General features: G+C 42.8%; 1 protein-coding gene across 1 annotated transcript; it reads left to right on the top strand.

Moving 5' to 3' along the window:
• Window positions 1–9848: 9848 nt before the first annotated feature.
• Window positions 9849–11519, top strand: LOC147641347 (UDP-glycosyltransferase 85A1-like). The gene is made up of 2 exons (XM_086820680.1): window positions 9849–10405; window positions 10484–11519. Exons 1-2 carry the CDS (start codon window positions 9880–9882, stop codon window positions 11419–11421), a joined length of 1464 nt encoding a protein of 487 aa, XP_086676806.1. The 5' UTR covers window positions 9849–9879; the 3' UTR covers window positions 11422–11519.
• The last annotated feature ends 3351 nt before the right edge of the window (window positions 11520–14870 follow it).

Raw genomic sequence — 14870 nt, 5'->3', positions numbered from 1 at the left:
TGGTGCTACACTTACATATTTCTAGGTGAACCCCCCAAGCAATACCTGTGCACATCATACCGCAATACTTACTCGTCAGCTACCAGAACTGGGCACAATCAAGCGCGCCATCAAAGTCGAAGGCAATGACGTCAAGGCTTTTGTCATGCACACATGCACACACACAGATCCCCTTGGACAAAATTTCCCCACACACATACACAAATCTTGGGGAAAAAAATTTGAGTGTATGCCACGTAGCACGGGTGCCTGCACGTCTACTTTGTGCTTTTTAGCATCGAATATTCAACCGTGAAGAACTTGGCTTCCATCCTACATCTTAGCATAGGAGCAAGGCTGTGGGTTGTCTTATGGCTCTTGATTGTTCTTGGCGAAGCAGTTTACTAATCTCGTTATGATCGTTTCTGACCGCTAAGTTGGATGTGGCAAGCGAGAATCCCTTTCTTCTTGTTATCGCGTGCAGGCGGCTTATCGTCACCCATGTGAAGTCCGTAGGATAAACGTAGGGTTCGTCACAAAATTAATTTTATAATACGTGGCAAACTCACCGCATTTCATGGCCTTGTAGACTTCAACAAAGCTTTAGCAAAACCGACGGTAGTGACATCAAGGCTTTTATCATGAATGGCAAATGGCTCTCCGCTTTCATTTGCAGTAAGCCAAAACCTTACTATACATATGTACATATGTAACATAGCACTTCCTATTAATTATACATACATATATACCTGGGTATGCTTAAAAACTTGAAACCCAAAACAAAACTGAAAACAACAAAAAAAACTACACACATATATGTGCGCACTCTACATATAGTATCATAGGCACATACACGTGCACACACACATAGCTCCTTCCTTGTAAACCTCCTTCCACCTCTTTTTTCCCCTCCCTTGCAGAAAATCTCCCCATACATACACAAATCTTGCGAAAAAAACATAGAGTTACCTATGCCACATGCCATCGAGTGTGTCATATCTACTTTGTGCTTGTTGGCATAGGATTCAACCATGAATAACTTGGCTTCTGTTCTACCTCTTAGCATGGGAGTATGGTTGTTGGTAGTCTTTATGGCTCTCGATTGTTCTTGTCCAAGCTTCTGACAGAGTGCGTGTGGCTTTCGGTGTAAGCCCTGCAGCAACAAAAGTAGGCCTTTGAAAAGAAAAAAAAGTTCGGATACCGTGTCACTCCCATGACGGTTTGCACGGGCTGCACACTCTGTGTGAAGCTCGTAGGATAAACGCATAGTTCATCACAAAATAAATTTTAGAATACGTGGCAAACTTACCGCATTTCATGGCCTTGTAGACTTCAACAAAGCTTCGATTTTCCACCTTTAAAGAAAAGTCAAAGTAATCACCAATGCTATTAACTAGGTGAAAGGATTGGTATTCCTCCCTAAAGCCTATGGGAGATGATATCATGGTGGCAGTGGGAAATGATGCAAAGTTCCCAATAAAGGGTTTAGGTGTACTACTTCACTTATGTCTACAGAAGGTTGTACAAAAAGTCTTTCAAAGTGGTGCAAAAGCAGCCTATAGAGTGCAATGTTGACAACGTCCAAAGTTGCATGGCCATTGCTTGAAATCCTATGTTTCATGCTCCCACGAAACACATTAAGATTCATTACCACTATGTGGTGAGCTCATCATGTTTAGGGAGGTTGAGAGGGTCTACTGCATGACAACAAAGAACTAGGTAGACATCTTCACAAAGGCTCTTAACAGGGATCAAATGGAGCGGCATCTTTATAGACTCGACATTGGACCACAGAGGTAGTTCACATTCAGGTGGACATTGAGAGGGGATGTTGGATATCAATGCTCTACCCTCATATATTTTATTGTCCAAGCATCGTCTAGCTCATGTTTATATGGTTCCCATTATGAGGAGTAACCATGGTTGAGCAGCCCAAGCACCCGACACATCCCCATATTCACACAGGAATGTGGTCCATGAGGCTAGATGGTTTAGAGACACCTTGGATTAGATTTGGCACACTACCAAATAGACCGATATGTGACATTGGACAGCTATCTCATAATGATCCCGTTGAAATAAGTGATGCTATAGTGCCAAGTCACCTAGTCAAAGTTATCCCACATGAGCTATCAAAGCCTTATCGTACCTCCGTCATATAAAAGGGGTCACTTTCAATCAATGGAATTAAGCAAGCTCTCAAGCCTCTTTATGAGTACAAGTCTTAATCTTGTAACCTAATTGTGCTTGAGTCTAAATCTTAATTAGTTTAGGGTATTCATCATGTTTGTGTTTAGGTATCATCCTTCTTGGCTTAGAGTAGCACTAATCACATTTTAATTAGTATTGGATTATGTCTTTCTCATCATCACCATCTCCATGGGAGCTTGGATCTACAAGCTTTAACATGGTATCATAGCTAGTCTCTTGCTCCCTATATCTTAGCATTCGTCTCCTCTAGCTCACATTGCATTAATCTTAGCTCCTTGGACAATTACTTTACATCCCTACACTACAAGAGAATCATTGTTTTCAACGCTTAGTTTCTACGACTGGTCGTGTCGTCGATATATACGTCGAAATATTCATGGAAAGAAGCGTCGAAATAACCGTAGAAAATTTAATTTTTTACAATTTGAATTTATATATAATATTTGCTAGTTCCCACCTTGGGGTGTGTTTTAGCCTTCTCTTTCTACCTCTTTGCAAGCATATGTGTCTATGAGAGAGAGAGAGAGAGAGAGAGAGAGAGAGAGGGGGGGGGGGGCGAGGGAGAGAGGAGGGTAGAACTTCCATCACGCTCTTTGAAGGAGGACAAATTCTAGCTCCTCCTCATCACTAAGGTGCAATTAAGAAAGTGCTTATGAAATCATAGTTCATAATTAACTTGCTCGTCCTCAGCAAGATCCATGGCTCCAAATAAATCTATTTCTAGAAATACTCCATCATTGTTGTCAATTGGTGGAACCGGTTGTCTTGTAGTAGTAGAAGGTAATTCATCCATGTCATCATCCTCTTCTAGCTCTAGCATGAGAGCTGTCGATGCATCATGATCATACTCAGCTTGAATCTCTTCTTCTTCTAGATTATCTCTGGTGTTTGTTTCTCATTCAAGATATATTTGCTCAATGAGTACACCTTCATCCGATCCTAATCCAGTGTGAGACTCACCTACTTCCTCAACTATTATGTCTTCTTCTTGTTCTTCTTGTTGTTCCATAGGTGCTAGTGGTGTATGCTTAACCATCACATGATCTCGGGGGAGTTCCTCAGCATCTGAAAATTCGTCAACTGCTAGTTTCACCTCTTCAAATACATGTTTACCACGTGGATTTATTTGGATCACAAACAACCATTTATGATTTGTCGGATCTTTCCACAAAGATGACTTGCTCATAGTGCTCTGGTAGCACAAATGTGTACTTTGGTCAGTCCATATCTTTGCGCGGTCTACTTGAAGAAATCCACACTTGTTTTTGCGTACAAATGAACATATCAAACTTTCTGAATCCAACCTTGATAATATCTTGGATTGTTCCACAATAATCCAGCGTGCCTACTTCAGTATTGCCATTACTTGCACTTGAACAAATTTCTTGCATGAAATTAGCCTTCACACCACGATCACATGTTGTTCTCTTTTTCTCTATTCCTTCTACTTGAAAGTGACGTCCGTGTGACCAAATTGCCCCAAACTTACGATACTGCAAGCACAATAAATAAGTACTGTAGGCTACCCACTTCTCTTCAATGTGCTTCCATGCAGGGGAATCTGCGACGGCGGGCACATGCATAACACCATCCGTGGACCTAGTGTTACAGTGCCAAGTCATCAATCTTGCAATGGATTTGCACTTGAACATTGTTTTAATTCGAGGGATGATGGGAAAGTGTCGTAAAACTTTTGTTGGTACCCTTTCTCCTTGCACATCTTGTCTATATCTCGATGTACCACAATGTGGACATTGTACTGCGTTGTTAAATTCTTGTCGATAAAGAATACAATCATTTGGACAAGCATGACAAGCATGGTGTGTGTTGTAGTCCATGCCAATCGAGTGCAACATTGTTTTTGCTCCGGTCCACTGGCATCTCATTATCTTCTAGCAATATTTGATGTTTCAATAAGCTGTTACACAAAATAGACAGGCTAAGAAAATGCATATAAAGGTACATAACTCACTAATTGCATATGATATCATCACTTACGCAAAAAGTTTTGATACGCTCGGACCATCCAAAATACAATTGCAAGTTCAATATGGATAAGCAAGTGTGTAAAATAGACACATGTGCTCCACGATCTAGTGGAAGATGAGCAAGCCTGCGTAGCTCTATCTCTTCTTGGGAAACGTATTCCACACGTCGTGTGATTTCTTCTACCCCTTCGTTTAGGCTGGATATCCACTGATTTGTCATTGTTGAAGCACGCATCGCCACTAATTAGATGTTCCAATCGCTCCACCAAAAATATTCTCCATTTTTTTGTATGATCATTGTAAATTCATAGACGTCGAGCCACTTGGTATTTGCAACAACGAGTACATGGGCAAAGTGTCTTCTACTCTAAATCAACAAAATTTGAGGGTATGACATCATCAATGGTTTCCATATTGATTTGCAATGGGAACGAATGCTTATTTTTGGAGGGGGATCCTCCCTTAAGTATTTGTGGAGGGTGGAAGTCCGTGATATGGAATTTAAAATGTCGGGGGCGCGCAAGATCTGAAAAGATTTTGAATTTGAATGAAAAGTAGCGATCATCGAAATAAGCATCGAAAAGGTCGTTCGCGAAAATACCGTCAAAAAGGATGCCGAACGCGTGGTTGAAATCAGCGTGGGAAAAAAAAATTTCGATGCTTGTTTCCACATTATTTTTTGATGGTATTTTCGATGCTCTTTTCAACCTTGATTTCGACGGTTATTTCGATGGTGCAAGTTTTTACAGTAAAACAGAGCCTTGTTTTCTTTTCGCGTTATTGTGCGCACACGTGTGTTTTCCTCCCTCAAGCATTAGGTTCACCTCCTTTGCCCTCACTCCCCTCTCCTCTTGGTTGCATGTGCATGTGTTGTAAGATGTGTATGTGTGTGATTAGGGATAATTTTCTTGTTTTTTGCTTTGTTCTTTGTTTTGCAGATTCTCTCTCTCTTCCAAGCTCTTCTCCACTTCCTTACCACTCAAGTAGGTTCGCCTCCTTCTTTGCCCTCCCTCCCCTCTCCTCTTGGTTGTGAGATGTGTGTGTGTGTGTGATCAGGGATAATGAATGTTTATGTTTTTTGCTTTGTTCTTTGTTTTGAAGGTTCTCTCTCTCTCCCAAGCTCTTCTCCACTTCCTTACCACTCAAGCAAGTTCGCCTCCTTCCCTCCCCTCTCCTCTTGGTTGTGAGATGTGCGTGTGTGTGTGTTTAGGGATATTGAATGTTTCTATTTTTTGCTTTGTTCTTTGTTTTGTAGGTTCTCTCTCTCTCCCAGGTCATCTCCACTTCCTTACCACTCAAGCAGGTTTGCCTCCTTCTTTGCCCTCCCTCCCCTCTCCTCTTGGTTGCATGTGTGTGTGTGTTGTGTGTTGTGAGATGTGTGCTCTTATTCATGTGTATTCAAGTGCCCATGTGGGCTTTGTTGGAGACATGTCCCGCACTCCAGATGAGACACCGTCTTACTCTCCATCCCTCTCTCCATATGCCATGTCACGTGACCAATTTATGGATTTTTTAGCACAAGCCACACCCGAGCAAAGAGCGATGGCACAACAATATTTTGGGGGGAGGGATAGGCACTTCAACCGCACCATCGGGCACCACCACCACTAACCCTAGTTCACCAATAGAAACCCCATGAAGAGGCACCAGAACCCTTCCCTCAGGTTGCTCGTGTCCAACGCTCGTAGAGGACAACGCTCGAGTGGTGGAGGTGGAGGCGGTTGTTGTCCAAGTGGGGGCACGGATGGGTCTATGCCCCCATGTGAGCGTCCTTCCCCATCTAGCACTAGAAGTACTCCATGCTCGCGATCATCGCGATGTTTCGACACCGTCACCCCACACCCGATGGGGAAAAATATTATACAATTATTAATGGCAATGTGGTTTTGGATGATGTCGGGCAAGAGATGAAGAGCCGCATCCACGAGCTTTGCCACATTGTCTTTGCTATTATGACTTTATGACTTTATAGACAAATTTGGATAAAGCTAAGAAAGAAAGTCATTAATCAAATCAAGGATGAGTAGTACAAGCTGACCGTCTCGGTAGTGATGTCATCCCCATAAGGTGGATAAAAGACTACATGGTGGACGTCATGAAACATTGGTGGGGAGATGTGACTACGAGAGTGAAGGTAGGGGGTGAGAAGCCTTGGTACATCAGCACCGAGGATTGGAATGAGGAGAAGCAAAAGTATGCAAAAAATCCCCACTGCTACAAGCAACAAGAGGATGCGACGAAAGCCCGAATGGAGAGCGTAGGAAGCTCTCACCTTGGAAGCGGCGGTTGGGACACATTCCATGTCTACTTTGTAAGTATCAACGCTTATCTTGTATGTTTTATTTGATGTTATGTTATGTTTATTGTTTTTATGTTATGGTACTTTTAGAATCAAGTGGTTGGTCGGCCCAACGGGAGGAGGAAGACATTGCTTGCCGCCCATAACACGTACTTTCTTTTGGAAAAGCTTGAGCAAGAAGGCATCAATCTCAATTGGGGGAATGTTATAGATATGGTAAATGTGGCAAGACTTAACCTTATGATTTGTATACTTGCTTTTTTCATTGCATGTTAGATCATTGTTTCGTATACCAAAAAAAAGCATCTTGTATGGTTTTTGTAGGGACCAATACCTGACCGTGAGTGAGGGCTCTACATAGAGTGGCCTTGTCCATGTCTTTCCTCTTGTACATACATATTTTGGTCAGCTCACATCTTTGTTTGAGCTTGTGTAGCTTGTATGCAACTACTTTATGCAATTTTGGTCATCGAGTATAAAAACCATTTTGGCTTTCCATACCATACTATGGTCTTTTGTCAGCTCATCTTGTCAGAGCTTGTAATATGGTCTTTGATATGTAAATTTCACATCTTGCAATATAATTTGGCCATTGTTTGCACTTGTGTACAATTTACATACTTTGTAATGTCAAAAACGTTCTGGCACTCCAACTTTTCCAACAAATTCACTCCGTTCTTCATATCTGAGTACAGTTGACTTTGGTACTCTATAAGTTTGGCATAATGGTGCATCCAACTACAAGATTGTAGCTGGATGCACCATTATGCCCCAAAAAAATTTATACCTGCATGCATCGAAATAAGCGTCAAAAGTTCCTGCATTCGTCGAAATAACCGTCAAAAATTTCCTGCATCCGTGAAATAAGGGACGAAATGTTCTACATCGATCGAAATAATCGTTAATACCAGTCGAAATAATCATCGAAATAGCAGTCGAAATATGCACCAAAAATATCGTCGCGCCGAAAATGTGTATTTCGATGCATATTTCGTATTTAGGTGTGCTAGTGCTGGAATTCATGGGGTGAATGAGAGAGAGGGAAAGCATGAGCTGAACAAAATTGCAATGTAGAGAGGGGAGAGACAAATCTCATATATTGATTTAATGGTAGCCAACCTATTTATAGGCTTGTAATAAAAGTGATTAGAAGATGATTAAGAGATAATGCCATCTACCTAATCCAAAAGTGCATGAAAAAGAGCACCCATTGCATAGAATGGAGTGTAATCCAAAAGACTATTTTATATGTTATGACTATCTCTTAGACCATAGAACCATATGCCCATATTGCTAATATTACATGATATTTTGGTGTATTTCTAATACCCTCTCTCAACGAAATATCCATGGTTACTATGATGTCAATGCTAGCTCTACTTACTATTTACAATGTTGTTTGTGAAGACCATCTAAGTTCCTGTAGGTCTTTCTCATGGTGGTTTACAATGCGAGTCAATGATGACAGATGCTACACTTCTCGTTATGATTACATTTCACTTACGATAGAGGGGTGACTACATGTGGGCTTGTTCTAGCTGGCCTAGAAAGCCCAATTATCTTGAGCAAAGTTGAGCTCTACTGGCTTCTTTATCACTTGATTCATCGTCACTAGGAGTGCCTTCTTTGCTTTTTTTATGAAGAAATAATCTCTCTCTTCATGCCTTATTTTTCCATAAAAATTACAGGACTTCGTAGAAAGACCCCTTTTTAGATGTGCACCTTGAAGGGAGCTTTTGAACCAAGCTTCTTAAATCCACCTTTGTTGAAAACTTCTCCTTCTAAGATGCTTTGCCTATGCTTAACTTTGTTAAACTCTTCCAATAAAGATGCTTCAATATCCACCAATGTAGATACAAGTACGTTGGTAAGAGTAGTAATAATGTTATTATATTTTCTAAGGGAGAGTTTTTAAAAGAGCTGCTATAATAACGTCTTCCTCAATATGTTTTCCAATTGGGTTAAGATACTCTTCATGTAATTCAAACGAGTTGATTCTTCTAGATTCATTTTTAACTCAAAGAATTTAATGAGTAAGCTGATTTACAAGTTTTTAGAAACAAAGTGTCAAGAGTCTTCGAGACCTCTTGAGAAGTTCCTTTGCTATCTATATGATGGATTTAAGTGTTACTTAAACCTAAGGTAATGATCACTAGTGCCTTTTCATCCTTGCTAGCCTAGATGCTCTCTCCTTCTCTGGTGGCACGTATTCTCTTTTTTCCATTTATAGAGAGTAGAGAGACAAATCTCATATATTGATTCCATTGTACCTAACCTATTTATAGGCTTGTAACAAAAGTTATTAAAAGATGATTAAGTGATAATCCCATCTACCTATTCCAAAAGAGCAACAAAAAGAGTATCCATTGCCTATGGAGTGCAACCCAAAAGACTATTTTATATGCTATGACTATCCCTTAGACCATAGAACCGTATGCCCATATTCCCAATGTTACATGATATTTTGGTGTATTTCTAATATCTAAGTATTAAATCATATCAAATTGCCCTTTGGGTATGGTGAAAGTCCAAGAAGCAAAGAAATCTCAAATCTATCTGTTAAGCATTACTTTTCTTATATTATCATCTCCAACACCACAAAGTACAAATATTTTCTTGTTATCATTGCATTATACACTTTTCTTATTGCATCAAGTTTCACTAAAGATTATATCACCAATTTGTAAAAGAGTACAGACACTGCCACAAAGATATGGCATAAGCTCCTCAGAGGGGTCACTCATAAGTATGTAAGCGTAGCACATGGGTTCAACAAAAGGGATTTTTAAAATCCATTTTTAACATATTTTTTACATACAAAAGGACACCATTTAAAGGTAGTATTTATAGATTGAATAGAAAAAAGGCATAATTTATTCATGAAAAATTCACAGATAAGGGGTTTTTAAAATAGACCTTGAACGCACATGATATAGAGGGTTTACATATAGTGAATCCCCCGAGATAAGCTCATGGCAAGACCCTCTCGTCATGGAGCATGTAGATGTTGTCTCAAGATTTAATGGTGATGGGTTTTACAAGAGAAAAAGAAAGACCATGTACTTGCTTATGTGTAGGGGGCTTTGATCCCTAATTGAGGATGAACAAGTAGAAGTTGAGCCGCTTCAAAATAACAAAGCATTGGGGCTTATTGCGCAACATGTGGGTGATGATGTGCTTAGTCACGTTGCTCTCATTAAGAATGCCAAATTGGCATGGTGGCACAGACTCAAAAGCTCAAAGATCGATCTTCCTAAATACAATAAAATTATGATCGTACATTCGCTGAACGAGTCCTTTCCAAGAGGTGGTGTTCGGTTGGAATACGCATGCGTACCGCTTTTTTTTGCGATAAAAGCAGGAGATGAGCGTCACACTCAACGACAACAACAACGCTCTTTCATGGCGCAGAAGGAGCACCATGAGAGACCTCACGCAGTGGCCATCCCCTTGCCTGGCCAAGGTCATCTCAATCCCCTCATGCGCTTTTGCATGACCTTGGCTTCCAATGGGTTCATCATCACCTTCGTCAACATCGACCCCATCCACCGGCGCATCCTGCAGTGCAGCACAGCTAGTAGTGATGAGCAGCTGACTAGACAGGAAGCTGCTCACGCTTCAGCGCTAGATATTCGCAGAGTGAGCATCCCCATCGATGGGCTGGACCTGGCCAATGACTTCCGATTGTCTTTTGCCGATTTTCTCACTGCTACCCAAGCGCTCAGCGATCCCATCGAGCGCTTGCTGCAACGCATCTCCAAAGAAGGTCCTCCCGTCACCTGCCTGATCTCGGATGTCTTCATGTCCGGCCCAACGCAGGGGGTGGCGGACAAGCTGGGCATACCCAGGGTGTCTCTCTTCCCGTCAAGCCAGAGTGTGAATCTATTTTTCTTCTACATCCACACGGGCATCTTGCCGCTTGAAGAGGGTAAGCAGCGTCGACCTCTTCACACCAAAATATATGTTATCTCATTTTCATGGGTTCTAATTAGACTAATTTTGGCAGTCATTCGATTAAGCATCCACCGGGACAGGCCGGCGGAGATGTTCTGCGAGGATCTACCTGGGCTGCCGCCCTTGCGCAACCGAGACATGCCGCCTTTTAAGCATATTGTGGAAGAGACTGATCGCTTGGTTCCGCTCATGGTGCGTCAATGCCAGATAGCCTACCAGAGCTCCCACTCCATCGTTGTCAACTCCTTCGACGAGCTGGAGGCGCCCGCCTTCGAAGCCATGGCCAAGCTTCTGCCGCAGCCTATCTATGGGGTGGGTCCGCTCGTCGAGCACCTGGAGGGAGAGAGCAGCACCAGCCTGTGGAGAGAAGAGGACCACTGCCTGCACTGGCTCGACCAGCAACCGCTCCGATCCGTTCTCTACGTCTCCTTCGGCAGCATCACCCTCCTCTCCAAGCAGCAATTCGAGGAGGTGCTTGCCGGCCTTGAAGCGAGTGGGCAGAGGTTCCTTTGGGCGTTCCGCCCAGACCTCCTGCAAGACGCCTCTGAAATGCCACCCGAGTTCCTGGAAACCACCAAGAACCGCTCGTGCATCGTCCCATGGGTCCCCCAGCTTCGCGTGCTCTTCCACCCCTCTGTGGGCGGCTTCCTGACCCATTGCGGTTGGAACTCCACCATCGAAGCCATCTCCGCAGGCGTCCCCATGCTCTGCTGGCCGTACCTCGCCGACCAACAGCTTGACGCCAAGTACATCGTGGAGGAATGGCGAGTGGGGCTGAGATTTGAAGCCGGATCGGATGGGGGGAGTTTGGTGGACAGAAGTGAAGTGGAGAGAGTAGTGAGAGCGTTGATGGAAGGCCAAGAAGGCAAGACGCTGTGGAAGAACGCCTCCAAGCTGAGCGAAGCTGCAAGCTGCAGCCGACAACCTGGAGGATTGTCCCAACGAAACATCGAATCTTTCGTTCACGCCTTCTCACCACGTCATGAATGATCGAGAGTTTTGACCTTGATTCCCGTCGGCTAAATATAATATAATAACATTTCGTATATCTCCTATGTAGGCTAATAATACAAACATCATTTCGTATTTTGATATAATATATTTCGTATTTCGTGTGGCTTAAAACTGTTTTTTAGAAAGGATAATTTTATTATTAATATCGTTTAGTTACAAAAAAGATGAAATGTTCCCTGTGATCAATAGGCTAAGTGCTGATGAGTAATTGAGTCTAGTAGCTTCGACTTAAAGGGGCCAGTGATAACTTTTAATTTAGCTACAAACACCTCTTCCTTCTATTCGGCGTGTTGCATATGAGGGCACCATCAAAAGACAAGTTGATTTCGGGCTAGCCGGTTCTGTTTGCAGGACTGTGTATCTGATCCAAGGCCAGATACTGCCTAATGCTTGATTAAGCATTGTGATGTCCCCAAGCAGCGCGTGCTTCCAGGTAAATTGATGATGTGTGTCCCTGTTGTCGAGCCACTTCCTTGTTCCTCTCCATAGAGCTTGAGCTATTGGGCATGCCGAAGATGTGAAAAGGGTCCTCCCTATGGGTGTTACAGAAAGGGCACATCGGTGAGATTGGGGACCAGCTAGTGAGTCTGTCTCTTGTAGGGAGCTTGAGTTACAGGAGCCTCCAAAGAAAAACATTAACCCACAAAGACGGCGTCATATAGACCATATTGCCACTATACGTCGGACCTAGTTTCCGATGGAACTTGGAGGTTTCCATTGATGAGCAAGACTTCCAAAAACCTTGGGCATGTATAGATCAGCTCCTTTCAACTCAGGAAGTAGCTTACCCTTGTCGGTGGCCCAATTGGCAAGCCAGTTGTCAACTTTTAGGCACAATGCAGTTGGCCAGGGAAACAGGAGCACCTCTGCAGCGGCTTGTAGGGCAGCATGAGCGGGAGGAGCAAGGCCAAGCCGACAAACAATAAAGTCCCATTCCATCCATTGGGCAATTATATTATCCCATATATCATTCCACGTCTGCACTCCCTTTCTGTGAAGTTTTCCAGCCTGGTTGACATCCTGCAATGCTTGTGGCTTGCCATTTTCCATGTTGCACACTGACCACCAGATGCTCATGCCCAATGCCCTGTCGCCAAAGAGTAAGAGGCCGTTGGCCTTTCCACTGTAGACTAGTGAAGAGCTCATGCCACCCAGCCACCAGTCCATTCACTGGAGTTGATTGTTTGACTGTACACTTGCCTCTTAAAGTGATCCTATGTTTCCAAAGAGAAGTTTTGCCATCGCCTAGGAAGGCCTGAGGCGTTTTGAATAAAATATCTAGTGATTACTCCCCATGGGGCGCATTATTTCAATCCTCTATAGCCATTTGAGTGTGAGGCATTAGGAATTTTTTGGACCCAAAGAGGGCCTCTTGGATTAACTTTTGATTAGGAATGGACCAACAGGAAGAGGGCTGGGTGCACATTTTTGACTTCTTTGACCCTAGGGGGCCTAGGCTTTGGTTTGCTAATGGGGCCTAATTACTACTCTTGTCCCCCTACCTCTTGGGCCCAAACTTAGAGGTTCCCCCACCTAGAATCGCGCAGATGAAAAACCCTAAAAATTAAAAAATTTTATTTTTTCCCAAAAGTGTGTTTCCCTCTCAAACTTCCCCAACATACTCTAGGTTTGGAAAGCTCATTTTGAACCTCTTTCTTCCTCTTCTAAGCTCTCCATTGCTACAGAAACTCCATACCTCTCAAGCTCTCCCTCCTTGTCAAGCTCCCTCCCTCTCAATCTCCCTCCCTCTCAATCTCTCTCAAGCTCCCTCCCTCTCCATTGTTTTTCTATCCCTCTTTAGTCTACTGTAGGTTGAGGAAGCCTATTCTCAAACTCTAACCCTCTTTTAAGCTTTCCATTGCTGCACTGAAAACCCTGAACTTTCTCTCCTCTCCACTCTTCTGTTGTAAAACAAGCTTTTCTTTTCCCTTCTTCTCTTTTCTTACCACCATGGCCTCTTCCAGTAATGTGAAAAGACCTAGGGAGAAGATTGAAGAGCTTGTGCTGCATAACACAAGAGACGAGAATGGAGTTTGGGCTCCAACAAGATTCAGGGTTGGGGCTTGGGTCTACATGCAGCCAAGCTCTAAGGGACCACATCAAGTGTGTCAGCTAGGGAATATGCTACATCATTTTGGAAGGGGCGGCTACAAGGCTTCAAGCATACTAAGAAGGAAGGACTGGTTGCCATAATGCAACATGTGTATACCCTTGGAGACCTGTACATTCAAGGCCAACGACCAAGGTTTCCTTCAAATTGTCAGTGTAACATAAACATAGCTTTAACAACATGCTAATATTGGATTTTTTGTTTCAAATTTTCTTATGATTCTCCATTTTGTTATGTCTCTCTGCAGATATTTTTCCCTCTAATTATGTTGAGGAACAACCACTCCAAAGCCTCATTGGAGTTTTCTATGCTATGCATGCATCCATTGGAGAGGCAATGTTTGTATCTCAAAGCCCAAGTGATCTTGTACAGAACAATATCTTTTTCTTTTCTCACTCATATTTTGTAGATAAAAAACCAGGTTTATTTGGCAAGCTAGAAGAGATTCCCAACCCTCCTCTTAACAATATTGAATGGCACAAACCTGATGCTTGGACCATCTTATGCTTAAAGTTTAAGATGGTAAGTGATATCAAGACATCACTCAAGTTTTCAAAGGCATCTAGGTCAGTAGGGCTAAATTGGTTTTGTCCTTTACATGTTTTTGTGTACATGTTCAATTCCATGCCAATGCACCAAACAAAAATAATGTATATTTGTAAGGAGGTACGGTCTGACCTCATTCAAGGATTACTAGGAGAGGGTTGGGAGGTTAATGAGGGGTCACATCAGGGTGATGTGTACAAGTGCAATGTAGCAGATTCTACAGTGTCTTCCAGGTTCTTGAAGGCACGCTCTATTTTGTACATGCGTCTGCACTACCAAAGATGGATGCAAAAGCACGGGACATGGATCCCACTTCAAGCCTCAGAAGAAGAAATTATGCCTATTGAGGTAGCTGTGATGATGCAAAATGGATGGATTGAGCGAGTGGCAGGAAGCAAGCATTGGAGCCTAACGGACCCGCGTCAACACTTTAGCATCATGGGCTTTGACAATGTGGAAGAGTCAAGTTTCAAGTTGATGAGAAGAAAGGTATATCTGATTCCACTGCATCTCTAGAGTTAACCCTTACACTTTCTGGTTATTGTGCCACTTTTTATATTTTTACGGAATGGGAAGCGTAAGGAGGGGACAACCATGGTATCAGAATCATGGCAAATGGGGGACCTTGAATTTTCAGCAACAAGGTTCACAACACATAGTAGGCATGTGGAAGAGCTTGAAGATGAACTGAGTATATGGAAAAACAGCCTCTGTTTTGATGCACTTAAGGGGCAAGAGTTTCACGATCAAGGTGAAGGCAATGACAAGC

The sequence above is a fragment of the Cibotium barometz genome, chromosome 2 (genome assembly GCF_041138505.1).
Source record: "Cibotium barometz isolate CiBa-2024 chromosome 2, ASM4113850v1, whole genome shotgun sequence".
NCBI classification, from domain to species: domain Eukaryota; kingdom Viridiplantae; phylum Streptophyta; class Polypodiopsida; order Cyatheales; family Cibotiaceae; genus Cibotium; species Cibotium barometz.
The sequence above is the reverse complement of the archived record's forward strand: the minus strand, read 5'-3'. Positions and strand labels throughout refer to the sequence as shown.

Bases quoted from the DNA above. Each gene is read 5' to 3' on its own strand.
- LOC147641347 (XM_086820680.1), top strand. From the start codon at position 9,880: ATGGCGCAGAAGGAGCACCATGAGAGACCTCACGCAGTGGCCATCCCC. The intron at 10,406-10,483 runs GTAAGCAGCGTC...TAATTTTGGCAG, and splicing joins CATCTTGCCGCTTGAAGAGG to TCATTCGATTAAGCATCCAC.